The sequence below is a fragment of the Xyrauchen texanus genome, chromosome 17 (assembly GCF_025860055.1).
Source record: "Xyrauchen texanus isolate HMW12.3.18 chromosome 17, RBS_HiC_50CHRs, whole genome shotgun sequence".
Lineage (NCBI taxonomy): Eukaryota > Metazoa > Chordata > Actinopteri > Cypriniformes > Catostomidae > Xyrauchen > Xyrauchen texanus.
In genome coordinates this window covers 12,190,011-12,204,020 of record NC_068292.1, presented here as the reverse complement: position 1 = coordinate 12,204,020, position 14,010 = coordinate 12,190,011, and the positions used below count along the sequence as shown (strand labels likewise).

Here is a 14,010-nt window from a genome sequence, read left to right as displayed (position 1 = left end):
TGTTATCCCTTGTATTCTGGGGTTGTTCCTTATTAACTCAGCTAGTGGCGCAATACTAAGAGCAAATAAGACTGGAGACATTGCATCTCCCTGACGAGTTCCCCTACCTAATTTAAAAAACTCTGAGCAGTGACCATTAACTCGAACTCTTGACTTTGGGTTTTTGTAAAAAATCTTTACCCATTTAACAAAAGTATCATGAAAGCCCATATGATTAAGAGTCTGTTCCAGAAACACCCAGTCCACCCTATCAAATGCTTTCTCAGCATCTAAACTGAGAAGCATTGAGGGTGTTTTACTATCTTTTCCAATTTGTTGTAAGTTTAAAGCTCTTCTTATGTTATTTGTTCCATATCTTTTATTAATAAATCCAGTCTGATCCGGTTTGACCAATTTTTTAACATGCTTCTGAATTCTGTTTGCTATTATTGAAGTTAAAATTTTCATATCCTGACATAGTAAGCTTATTGGTCTATAAGCCATACATTGTGTAGGGTCTTTTCCAGTTTTATGAATTACAGTAATTATTGCGTCAGACCATGAATGTGGAGGGTCTTCATCATGTAATACATAGTTAAACATCTTACATAAATTAGGAGCCAATTCATTTACAAATGCCTTGTAAAATTCCCCGGGGAATCCGTCCACCCCCGGTGACTTATTGTTTTTTTTAATTTGCAATAGTCTCCCTTATTTCTTCTTCTGTAATAGGGGATATCATTTCCTTTGCTGTTGCTTCTGTTAGTTTATTTAATTCAGTTGTTCGCAAAAATGTTTTAACTTTTTCCTCCTTATTTATTAACTTCTGGCCTTCATATAATTTTTTATAATAACCTTCAAATGCATTAACTATATCATTTGGTTGTCTTAACATTGTTGAGGTGTCTGGGTGTTTGATTTTTGAAACTACCCTGCTTGCTTGAGCCTTACGTAATTGAAAGGCCAAGAGCCTACTAGCTTTATTACTCATCTCATAGTATTTTCTACTTACAAATCTGAGTGCCCCCTCTGCTTTATATGTAAGCAAATCATTCAATTTCTTTCTTTCCTGCCTTAAACATTCTAGAGTTTTAATTTTACCTGTTTGTTTATGTTCAGTTTCCAGTTTCCTGATTTCGTTCTCTATCTCATTTTGTTCGGCTAATCTCAATTTTTTATTCCTGGATGTTATTTCTATTATTTTACCTCTTATCACTGCTTTGGCCCCCTCCCACAAAATGGATGGGGTAACCAGTCCATTATCGTTAATATCAAAGTAATCAATCAGCTGTTGTCTTATTTCTTCTTTTGCCTTACAATCATTTATTACTGAGCCATTTAATCTCCAGTATTTAAATTGTTTTTCTTGTCCTAACTGAAGTTTTAGCCTAACTGGAGCATGATCAGATATAGTTATGGGATCTATATAACATTCTTTGACTTTATGCAAATCTGCTCTAGATGTACAGAAGAAGTCTATTCTAGAATAACTACCATGCACATGTGACATGAAGGTAAAATCCTTCTCTTTATTATGCAAGTGTCTCCAAATATCTGTTAATTATATAAACCTAATTCTCTCATTATTCCTAAAAGAGCTTTTACTTTTTTTGACTCTGGTCCCCTTTCTGCAGGTAACCTATCAACATGACTGTCTAATACACAGTTAAAATCCCCACCAATTAAATACATTCCCTCACCTTTCTGTGCCAAAAGAGAGAAAACATTCTTGAAAAATTGTGGGTAGTCCTCGTTAGGTGCGTAGAGATTAAGAATAGTAATTTTATTGCCTGAAATTGTTCCAACTACCATGACGTATCTCCCCTCTTTATCTTTGTATACTTGCTCCATATTAAATAAAACAGACTTGGCAAACATGATTGCAACACCTCTTCTCTTCCCTTGTTATATGAGGCACTGTAAACTTGGTCCACCCATTCCCTTCTCAGTTTTAAATGTTCCCCATCAGACAGGTGGGTCTCTTGAAGCAATGCAATAGAGCATTGCATTTTTCTAAGCTGATTAAATATTTTCTTTCTTTTAATTGGGCTGCTCAATCCTTTCACATTATAACTGACACAAATTAAATTATCCATTGACACTGGGATAAATGTTGTATGTGCTAGTCACCAGTATGTTCCAGTAATATAGAAGAAAAAAAAAAAAAAAACACTTTAGCTGTCAAGGGTAAACAATTAACAAAAACAAAAACAGGAACTATGTACACGAACAAGACTTCCACACATCCATTCGGCCAAGTTCTTGTTTCGTAGGCCAAGTTCTTGTTTCGTAGGCCAAATCCCGATGTAAGAAGGGCAGGGAGTTGTGACGCTGACTCCCTGGGGTATCAGATGTCCACCAAGTGCACGCAGCCATTTTTGAAACACGGCCGCCTCCAAGAGTGATTTCCACTCAGCAAAATGTCCGCCAGCATCCGTCGATTTAGAAATAAAAATAAAATCAATTATTATCCCGAAAGTATAGAATAAAAAACAAAATATATCTTTTTTTTTTAAGTTTTCTCACATTCTAAAGCAGAAATATCCGGTTTAAATGTACCTCTTTTACATTTTAAGCGATTCACTTCTGCAAAAATGCTTGAAGATCCGCATCGGACAGCAGCGCTGTACTACTCGATCCCCGTCTACCTTGTACTGACCATCTAGCCTTCGTTATTTCTGTTGTTTGTCGGTCTCGTTCATCCACTCGAACTTTAATTCCCAGGTCCCGCAGGGGTGATGCAGCATCCATCAGGGTAGGAAAAGTTTTGACTCCCGCCTCCAGGTAGATCCTTATCTGTGCTGGATAGATACATTGAGCTCGCACATCCTTCATCTTGAGCTGATTTATTACGTCTCGCACCTGCGCTCTCTTCCTCTGCAAATCAGGCGAATAGTCGTTGTCAAAGTAGATCCTTTTCTCGTTGTAAAGGACCTGTTTTTGTGACCAGGCTTTTCAGTAAGATTGCGTCCTTAACCATATAGTCCAGGAATCTCACTATTATCGATCTCGGGGTGCGGCGGGTCTTTCGGTTTGGCTGCAAGGGCCCTGTGTGCCCTTTCAATTTTTATATCCATGTCCTGAGGTAGCTGTAAAACTGTGGTGAGCATTCCCATAACAAATTCTGCCGTGTTTTCTCCTTCACAGCCCTCTGGAACTTGATATATTCTTAGATTATTCCGGCGAAGTCTATTTTGCAAGTCCTCGCATCTACCTGTGAGATCCGCCTCACGTTCCAGTAGATATCGTAGCGCTCTTTCGTGTCTCATCCCCGTCTCCTCAGCAGCGCTGATCCGTTCCTCCGTCTCCCCGATTCTGCTCTTCAAACCATTTATTTGGCGTTTTAAGTCCTCAACCGAGGTCTCCACTTTTGTCAGCGATATTTTTTGTCTGTTTATGCCCCTCTTGATTTTCTTTTCTTAACGATTTCAGTTCTTCCATCACTTCAGTAAATTCGGGAGGACGCGGGCTAGATTTAGCAGGCCTAGTAGGGCTAGGTGATCGTTTCTTATCGTCTCTTTCTCTCGAATTTTCATTTTTGGAGGTGTTCTTGTGTCTCGTTGCTGTACTCATTCTGAAAAACTCCGAATATATCGGAATTGGTTATGTAAATCGGGATTTATTGCAACAATCCGACGGAGCTTAACTTTCAAGCGCTTGTCATCTCTCTGACGCCACCGGAAGTCGGCAGACAGTTTTTTATTACATTTTTTTCATCCTTGTAACATTGAAAAGGTGTGTGGTGTGTTTATATTTATTCAGTCTAAATGCCACCATTTAGTTTGTGTGGAGTTGGTAAAAAATCCCAAATGGAGAGGGAGCCCCGTAGGCTATGTTTCATGTTGTACCACCAGTCTGTTTTAAGTAGCTGCCAAATGCTCTTAGCTCTTCTGCTGGAGGGCCTTTTTAGTGTCACTTTCTCCATTTTCAGCAATTTTTCGCAGCTGTTCTCCTCCAGGATTAAACATACCTCTGCTAATGACTCACCACTGCAATGCCACTTCTTCCACAAATCGTTTTTCTTTTTTCTCCCCCACATTCTTCTTAAAGGCAGAAATCATTAAGGAATAATGAATTGGGCTGGAAGCAGTGCGTGTGTGTGCTCATGTATCAGAGTTTTTTTATGTCTGTGTGATGTTATTATGTTTTGAAGATATTACAGTGTGTTCGTGTTTTCAAGGATTAAGTGATTTTAATGAAATGGTTAAAAATGCCCTGTGCTTTTAAGCGCACTGTGCTCACTAGGAGCTTATCACTGCTGATACACCTTGAGATTTGTCTGATCTTTTGCAGATAGCTGTGTAAAGTTTAGCTGTGGCTTAGTGGTTATTGCACATGCTCCAGAGATGTCGAGCCATGGTACTCGTGCTTGAGACACAGCTTTGAATTTGGTGTGAATGTGGGGTGGGTCTACATATTTTTTTGAACAATGGAAGACAGAGAGAGTATTTGGGAAAGCTGTTTTAAACTATGTGTATTTTTTGCATTTCCGTTTGCACACGCTTGCTATCAACCAAGAAAATGCTGCACGTTTTGTTTGTGGACACAGCTGGTGTTGACTCATGTATTCTGATGATTATGGAGAATTTATGTTGCTGTAAAGTGGGAAGGCATACTCAAAAGTAATCATTATAGATAGATCTCTGTATAGAACACCCAGTTCTCTGCAGAAGTGCATCTGTGTGTATTGTGCTAATATGAAATTATAGATTGTGCACAAATCCAAATTACACTGTCTTCATTCTTTCATATATTCTCGCCTCAGTTCAATGAATTGTCCATACCCAGGGAGTGATTGGATCAATCCGCTGTCTGGGAACAGTCCATAGATGACTAAATTATGAGATTGGCTCAGCTCCTCGCTGCCTGGGGATGAGACACTTCATTGTAATTGATATCTCATCAGTGCTGTTTGGAGCTCACAAAGGGGAGATGTGAAAGATTCATGCTAGAGGATGGATTGTAGGGGTTTGTTGTTTGTAGAGAAGCTTGAGGCAGGAATTGTCTAATGTCTTTAAGTACTAAATTTAGACAAGAGATTGTATTTTACTCTAAACAACCAACATTGCACCTTTTGATTCTTATCACTTGGATATACAGTAGCCTATGTACTTTATAAGTAAGTAGTTATTGATGGACAGAGTGGGCTGAACACATTGACCTATCAACCCATCACACCTAAGCATATCTGCTACAAAATTTCAATTTTATTTCACTGTTTACTCTCCCTGACTCAAGTATTTTCAATGAAACATCTCAACTTTCATGATGACATGGACATAGATCCGAAATCTGACATTATCACAAGGACTATTTGTTCTAGCATGAAGCAGTTAGATGTGTCATATACGTTTGAATACCCATATGGGCTTGCATTTTGAGTGTTCACAATTTTAGTTTTGAAATTAAGTCAAATTTGAAGTACATTACTGCATCCTGTTTGCTACCTAATTTCAAACTGAATGTCTGCTCACATATGGTAACTGTACCGTTTTTCATTCTACAGTCGACTCTTGTCTGATAAGAGGTGATGTGGAAAAGTATTGTTAAGGAATCAGCTAGAAATACTTTAAGTAAACCCTCATTAAAACAATAAGTGAGAATCTGCATTAAAAAACACATCTGTTCAGTTTTGTAGTCTGAGCACACTGAATCACATGATCTTTTGCACTCCAAAAGTTTGATTCTTGCTAATCAAATTCTTGCACCTCACTGTTACTAGGAGACCAAAAAGAACATTTCCAATTCCTTCAAAAGGAGACTTGCTGATTCCCCATTGTTATTTTCATTGCATTAGAGGCTCTTACCCCTCAAGACAACTCACAGTTTGACTTGGCGTTTACTTGGCTCCTAGAACTGAAAATTTCTTCCGCCACCCACAGCAGTGGCGGTAGGCTCCACATTTCCACTTCACAGTGTGGCCTGCTTTGCTCTTGCTGGGAATAGACACAGGAAGTTGGCAGCCCACAGATGGGTAGCAGGGGCCTCGTATGCTGGATGAATGAGTAAATGTTTACCTTCACAGATTGCCTCATCTTCTCTTATCCGTGCTCCTTTTATTTCAGCCGAGTTGTCCCGTTGTTTGCGCCTTCATTTTATCCCGACCACTCTCGTACATCTGTTGTGTAAATACACTTCACCGAAGCCAAGTTCACGCCAGGAGACAGGTATTATGCCTTCTCACCTCCAGAGCCTGCACAAACAAAGAAATTAGAATAATTCACAACCAAGAATGAATTCTTCGCATAAACCCTTCGTGCCCCACACATGCCAATCTATTCTTAAAGTTTAATGATATCATGTTGATTTTAATTAAATGGATTAAAGCCCTGCTGCGAAGTGTTCTGCAGCAAATTTAAGTGCAGGTTCTAATAGTGTAAACGCAAGGAATTGAGTGGGAAATTCTGATGTTTGCTTTTAAATAAGCTGTATCTGCATCACAGATTGCCTGAATATAAATTGGTTTAAGGATTTTTCATGTCATCTTTAAACTGGTATGTACGAGTTTTACGTATTTGACAGGTAGGTCAAGTGTCTAGGCGCAATCTAACATCAAGCCCTTGGGATTGTCAGAGCTCATTACACTTGTTACTGAAGGCCAAGACTAAAGATTTTAGGCTTATCCAGGATCATATGACCTCTGTCCAAACACTTATATTCATTAGACAGTACCTGGGAACATTTCTACCAATCAATTTGGGTATGTATAGCAAAACGTTCTCATGACAAACTAAGCACAAGTTGGCTAGTAATTAAGCATGACCCTTAATTCAAACCCAATACCCTAACCATTAAGTGTAAGCCCTTACCAATACTCCAACTCTAAAGACCATAATATTAAATTTTTCAGCTCTATTTCATGCAAGTAAAGTGAATAGTATGGGGTTGCCATGCACCAAAAAAAAAAGTATTATAAAAGTGATCCATACTATTTCTGCACTATGTTCCAAGTCCTCTTATGTCATGTGATCGCTTTCAAATCTGAAAGATTATTTGTGGAAAAAAAAATAAAAAATTATAATAATATCAAACTTATGTCAAATTATAGCAAATCACAAACTTCATGTGATCACAAACGTATGTGAATATAATAGCAAAATATTTTTTTGTGGTTCACTGAAGATAGTAGTTTGGTACAACATGAGGGAACCGTATTACCTACAGCAGTGGTTCTCAACCTGGGGGCCTCTGCAAATTTTCAAGGCGGCTACAAGATAACCTTTAAAAAACTTCTTAAACATGTAAAATAATTTTCAAGATAACGATCCACAATGTATAAACTCTGTTCTTGCAACTTTAGGAATCACTGTATCATTATGTTAATCTATTGACACTCCTAATTTCTAGGAGGAGGGACCCTTAAAATATTTTCTTGGACAATAGTGGGCCTTGGATGTTATTAACCTAAATGTTTCATTTGTATTGCATAAATAAATATGTAATTATTAACCATATTTGTTCACTGACATTGCTTTTCTCAAGTATTGGATAGGAAGCAACCTAAAATTGTAAGCATGTCAGGGCTCCAGACTGCGACCAAATGGTCGCATTTTGCGACCAAAATTTGAATGTGTGCGACTGAATTTTACATCCAGTCGCACATGTGCGACCAGTAAATTTGTGCATTTTTTTTACAAGTTAAACGTGGAAGTTGCGCGTTAATGAATCCGAATGTGATGAGTGTGAGAAGAATAGGGAATGGCCACTGTAACTGGCTAATGCGTGGAGGGGGAGGGTCTATAATCGACCGCGCGTAAACATCTGTGGGAGACAGACAAAATATCACAACCTTCTATGCGCATCTGAGCAATGAAGCGAACTATTGACTCGTTCTTCCGACCTGCGGCTAGTGTACCAGTGCCACAGTCTGATGATGTGTCCGAGGTTTGTGTTGCGAAAAAGTCCCTAACCCACCATTTTCGGGAAGAGTGGGTTCGAGATTTCAGCTGGCTGAAGTACTGTAAGGAGACAAACTCCATGAACAAAGGAAGAATGTCTTTGCGAGTAAGTCGCTACCCCAAAAATGCGGGAAACACGAAGTTTGCCGACAGTGCATGCACTTCGCAGTTTAAACGCAATGCTTTAGTTAAACATAGTCTCAGCCTTAAGTATGCCGTGATATGTTCATAAATCAAAAAGCAACGCCACTGCCGGTTGCTTTTAGAAGACAAGAGGCTGTAAATCAGAGCGCAGATGAGGCAGAAATGATGTTGAAATTTAACACGGCCTACTTCGTTGCTAATAGGAGGAAATACCCTTCACCAAATTCAAAAGCCAGCTCGACCTTCAAAGGAAGAATGGCTTAAAATTAACGAAACATACAACAACGATACAGCATGCGCACAATTTGTTGGAGTAATTGCAGATACTCTGAAGGGAAGATTTACCCAATGATCAAAGATGCTCCGTAACTTGTTACTAAGCACTTTTCTGAATGTATCTATGGTATATTTTTGTTATATATATATTTGTACTGCCATGACAGCAATGGTGCTGTCGGTTTACCTTGTTGTTGCGTCTATAAAAGTGCACAATAAAATGTGAATTTGAAACAGCACATTGTCATTTCTGCATCTAATATCAAAGTATCTATTAATAGTACAGTGGAAATTAGTAGAAATGTGAATATTTGGTTAGCATGTTGATTTACGGTGTGTGACCCTAAATTTTCTGGTTGTGCCCCTAAAATTTTCAGTTGGGGGCCACTGTGCTCCTAGTGAAAAAAGTTAGTCTGGAGCCCTGCATGTATTGATTTGAAATTCTGATTTTTTATTGTTTTGTCTCAGTGTTAATAAAAGATGTACATTTTCATACAAACCAACTCATGCATTAACTTACAATTTACAAGTTTAATACAGTGTTGGTATGAAAGAAAAATCCAAGTCTTATCTACATAAAAGGCCTTCAAATCTATGTATGCTGCATCTTAAAAGATTAACAAGCCTTGCTTTGTAGAGTTGTATTTATTGTATTCATCCCTCTTTTGCCCTTGAACAGTTATCTATTCAAGCGTTTCCTAGTTGCAGCATGAACAAGATCCCATGCAAAATGTGAAACACTTGATTTGCACCACTGTCAAGAATAACTTGGGTACCCTTCATTTGGTATAATTCCTGCTAATGCACTGAAAGTTTCTGCAAGGAATCTGCTGGAGGGTGCCCCAGCTGGAGCTCATTAGAGGATAAAATAAGATCTCCATTGATGACGTCTACACTGCTAGTGATTCTACTACACTATAGCACCCTCAAAACTGGAGCAAAACAAAGGCATTGCTGTTGTTTCTAAAGGGAAGACATTGGTCAATTCATATGGAATCCCATACAGTGCTAATGAGGAAGGAACCTTGGACACAGTGGATGTCCACCCTTGGTCCATCCTTTCCACTGAACTTGGGGAGTGGACGCTCCAACTATGAGACAAGCTCAGCATATAGCTTCCTCCAACTTCATACCAAACCATAATTGGTTCCACTGCATAAACAGGGGCCAAAGGTTTTAGCACAAGAGAGATTGATTGGCTGACATATGCAGGAGAAACTGTTGGTCCATCATCCAAGTCTTGACCCCAAAACACATACTTGGACGACAGTAAACATTATGAAGATCCCATTACTTTCCTTTCTGCAGCAGAGCTGGAGAAAACCAGGGAAGGGTTCTCATGTCACCTGTTTCTTTTCGTTTGATTCAGCTGGTTGCATGATCCCTGAAACTTTGTTTACATGAAGCTGAAACTCATTTCTGTTTCCCAGAGAAATAAACTTTTAAGCACTGTTCCACGATCAGCATGTCAGTGTTTTGTAGGCCAAGTCTGGGACATATGCATGGCTATAACATACTAGTTTGAGCCAACACAATGGATAGGGAGCTGTCATCAGCTGTAACCATGACCCTTGGAGTGATGCTTTCTAACAAGCCCAAAACCAGTGTTATGCAGTCATGTCTGAAAGCATCAAAGGGCCTCCATCTGCCTGCACACTCTGGTTATCATTGCGGGATCGTAGACATTGTAAGAGTGTCTGCTTGCTTTATAGAGGATCCAATTCCGTAATTTGCTTTCTTCTTTTCTTCAGCCTGTTCTTCTCCACAGACTGAGAGGGAGGCTGAAGAGGTGGGGAAAAAATAATGGATTTAGAGGGAAGTAGTCCATTGCACGCTTTCTCTCTAGTAGATGCTTTTCTCTACTCTCGCTGATGAGCTATCAAGGCTTATTCACTCGAGATTGTAAGATGAGGAGACGCAATGCCTCTGGTTCCTCTAATGCACCTCCAATTTGCCTTTGTGTCATCCAGGCTAATTATGTTCTTAGAAACCACAGATTGTTTTATTTAAGATGGGAGCCATGTACTTGTTTCACTAGTGCACTGAGGCCCATTTGGTATTTTTTGGTATTTTTTGCATCCAGAACCAAATGAACCCAAAGCTGTCATGTCAGGAAGAGAGACTTGCCAATGTTATTCTCGCATTGTGTGCAGTTTTTCTTTTCATCCATTACTAAATGTATTTGTCAATTCCATTTTCTGTGTGTTTTGATTATGGATATCAGTACTGAAAACAATTGTGAGGTGATGGCATGGTATGGTCTGCTTGTTGAGTTTGATCTCCCACTCTGAAAGGCATAATGTTGTATATGTCACTACATGTCTTCCTATCTAACCTCACCAGGATTTCATTTAGTCAATCAATTCTACTATACTATTATATTAATAATCCCCAATCGTTATGACAGTAAATTAATGCTAAACTAAAGTCAGAATAAAGTCTTCTGATCGAAGTCCCCCCTCTACAGTATTTGGGATGTACTAAAACGCAGCCCTTAATGCACATTGACATGTTGGAATCTATATGTTGGCATTAGCATCCCTGGAAGTACATGCAAAAAAGTTAATTTCCTCTCGTTATAAAGTCTTACGCTGGGTTCAAACATCCTCCATGAGCGGGGTGGTCGTGTTGGGTGGTTACATTGGCCACGTCTCTTCCGTGAGTATCAGCAGTGCCTCTGCACCAAAAATAGTTATCTATGGGATCCTATGTCAAATGTATTCTTTAATGAGGTCATAATAAGCTGAGGTTATTGCTGCTTCAAGGACAATAGCGGGCAGTTACGTGCACGTCATCTATATCAGCACACTTGGTTGTGATTGGTTAATGTTGTGTCTGTACTGTACACCTATATACACAGAATGGCAAAAGGGCTGGCAGTTTATTAATTTGTTTCTTTAATTAGTTATTTTATTGAGTTTACTTGCATGCAGACATATTGTTGTGTACTATAGGTTCTTTTGATTTGCTTTTGTGTCTTTTCTATAATCTTTTGATTATTTTAGTGTTGTACTGCACACAGAGACGCTGAGCTCAGCATGAGCCGCGCAGCAAAAATGGGCTCAATGCCGAAACTGTCCGCTTACTGCCGCTTCTGGGTCGCATCACCTCGCGACTCATGCTTGCAGCGTAAATTCTGTCATCTGTGCGCGCCGCTCATGCCTCGCTCACAGCCCGCTCACGGATGATGTGTGAACCCGGCATTACAAATTACAGTTTAGGCTAATTGAAATGGAATGGGAAACTAACAGAATTCACATTAGGGTGCCCTGCTAAAACCTGGACTCCCTCCACCATGCCCATCAGTAACTCCTACATTTTAAAAGGGCAAGGATACATTACTGCCCACAGGTGCTCTTAAATATTAATGATGGCCAACGGTAGAGATATATCAATAGGTCAGGGGTGATCCACCAGAAATGTAAGGATAAACCTAACATGGTTTAGAATGCACATTATGGTGGACTTAGTCAATAAGTGGAGATAAATATGCGTGGAGATGAATGAGAGCAGGAAGTTATGAGAACAGTGTGGCTTGGTAATGTGATACTATCATGGGAAAAAAAAGGATCTGTTAGACATCAAGAAATAGTGATTCAGTGACGGCTCTGCAATTTTAGTCATTTACTTAATGTTCAGAACCAAAGCCTCAAGTCAGAGTGTTTCAGATGTCTTGTGAGGACAGACATTTTGCACATCATCATTTTCTTTAATTCTAGTATTGATTTCCAGGTCCTCAGGTAGATATTCAGGTAGAGCACTTTCCAGATAACTTATACTATCATCTGAGCTCATTGTACTGTAGCACTGACAGAATAGTCTTGTTTTCAACATTCAAACATTTTAAATGGTTGATTAATGCCTTTGTTCAAAAGCTGAGCAAAGTTCTCACGATGCTCCACCTCTTTATGGTGGGAGCACAGACATGAGCAGCTTTGAGGTTGTTTTGTTTTTCCCATAGGTTAAAGATCAATAATCACAGAATACATGGAAAAAGGAATCAATTAACCAATTCCTTTCTAGAGCTTCTAATTTAATCAGAGTGGAGGCCATTAGTCGATGGTTATTGAGGCTGCTTATAAAGTACTCAAGAAGCGGATGATACATGCAGGAGACACAATGGCACTCAACTGCTACATGTGTTTGTGTGTTGTGCATAGACAATTCTCAAACCTGCTCATGCGCTTAGTTGTAATGCTTTAATAATTGTTCCCATGCTGGTACTTAATGGTAGTTATACAACGCTTCTACCGTTCATCTTATCATTTTACTGTTATTGTATTAGACAGTAAGTTGAAGTACATGTCTGTTTTTTTTTTCTATTTCTCTCAGGGTTCCAGGCATCACAATCGCCACTGACATCATCTGCGGGTTCCCAGGAGAGACGGACGAGGACTTTGGACAGACGATGGAACTCGTGAGGCAGTACCAATTTCCCAGTCTCTTCATCAACCAGTTCTACCCTCGGCCTGGAACTCCAGCAGCCAAGATGGAACAGGTCCCAGCACAAGTGGTGAGTTGTTGTTAATACCTCAATGACTAACTTTGGTCAGGTTATTTCAATAATTTTCTGTATTTTCCATAATTTACTGTATTTTCCATAATTTACTGTATAAACTGTTATACATTATCTTGGTATTTTGGGTAATTTTACCCGTATTTAAAATGGTATTTAAAATTATTTTGGTATTTCTTGTCATGTGCCACTCCGAGGTGTCTATCGGGTTGCCCTCCACAGTGGCAGGTAGATGAGCAAAATTACCCACCACTGCGCATGAAATCGTCTCAGTTATGCTCATATCCTTGGACCCCTCAAAGGGTTTGACACGTTGCATAATGACGCAATTGGGACTACATCAGTGGTCTGAAGCCTGTATACAATCATGCCAATGATGGCGCTTAAGCGATGACCATAGGTAGCCATGTTACAGGATCTATATACTGTAGGTGAGCGTTTGGCGCCATCTCGCCAGATTTGGCCCACCAGATTCGGCTTCGGGCACATCCCTACTGCATGCAGTAGGGATGTGCCCTAAGCTGAATACCCTATTCAGAATACATAGTATGGAGCATAACTGAAAAGGTACAGTCCATCAAAGTGATGGATAGTGATTATTTGTGTTGTGCAACCTCATATTTTTGTTATGCAAAAATGTTATTTATTTGCCAGGGAAAGAAACAAAATTCTGCAGAAAGGATTTGATCTGAAGCCATAGTGATGATTGAAACAAAGACAGCAAACTCATATCGAAGGTCTTTGTTTATTTAAATTCTTGTGGCTCTTGAAAGACATCTGTTGGTTGAATTTAAGAAATCTTTTTTGCTTGTATTTTTTGGCTCCCAAACAAAACTTTAGTGCAGAGGAAACTTGGGAAAACACAAGTGCTCCACATCTACTTTCATCTATAGGAGTCTGTAAAACACATGTATGAGAGATCCAACAATGGCTTCAAAACATTAAGAATATAACACGCTTCACGTTAACCTCACAACTGGCAAACAGTCGGCACTGCTGCTTAATTACATAAAACAAGCCCAAAAATCTAGGCTTCACAGAGGAGCTGCATGTCAGGCCTCACTCATCACCAAGCTTTCGGCTTATGTTTATTCTCTTTCTCTGATGTCTCATGTGACTTTACTATGACTCACTATGACTATAGAGAGTAACAATAGAAGTTGGGTGGAGAGGTCAGAGTGATGGAGAACGTTGAGG

General features: G+C 39.4%; 1 protein-coding gene across 1 annotated transcript in view; it reads left to right on the top strand.

Annotated features, from left to right (window-relative positions):
- cdkal1 (CDK5 regulatory subunit associated protein 1-like 1) overlaps positions 1-14,010 on the top strand; it is a 508,818-nt gene that overhangs the window by 382,095 nt on the left and 112,713 nt on the right. The window contains exon 11 of the mRNA XM_052147039.1: positions 12,630-12,810. Coding sequence (XP_052002999.1) covers positions 12,630-12,810 — 181 coding nt within the window. The remainder of the gene's footprint in view (positions 1-12,629; positions 12,811-14,010) is intronic.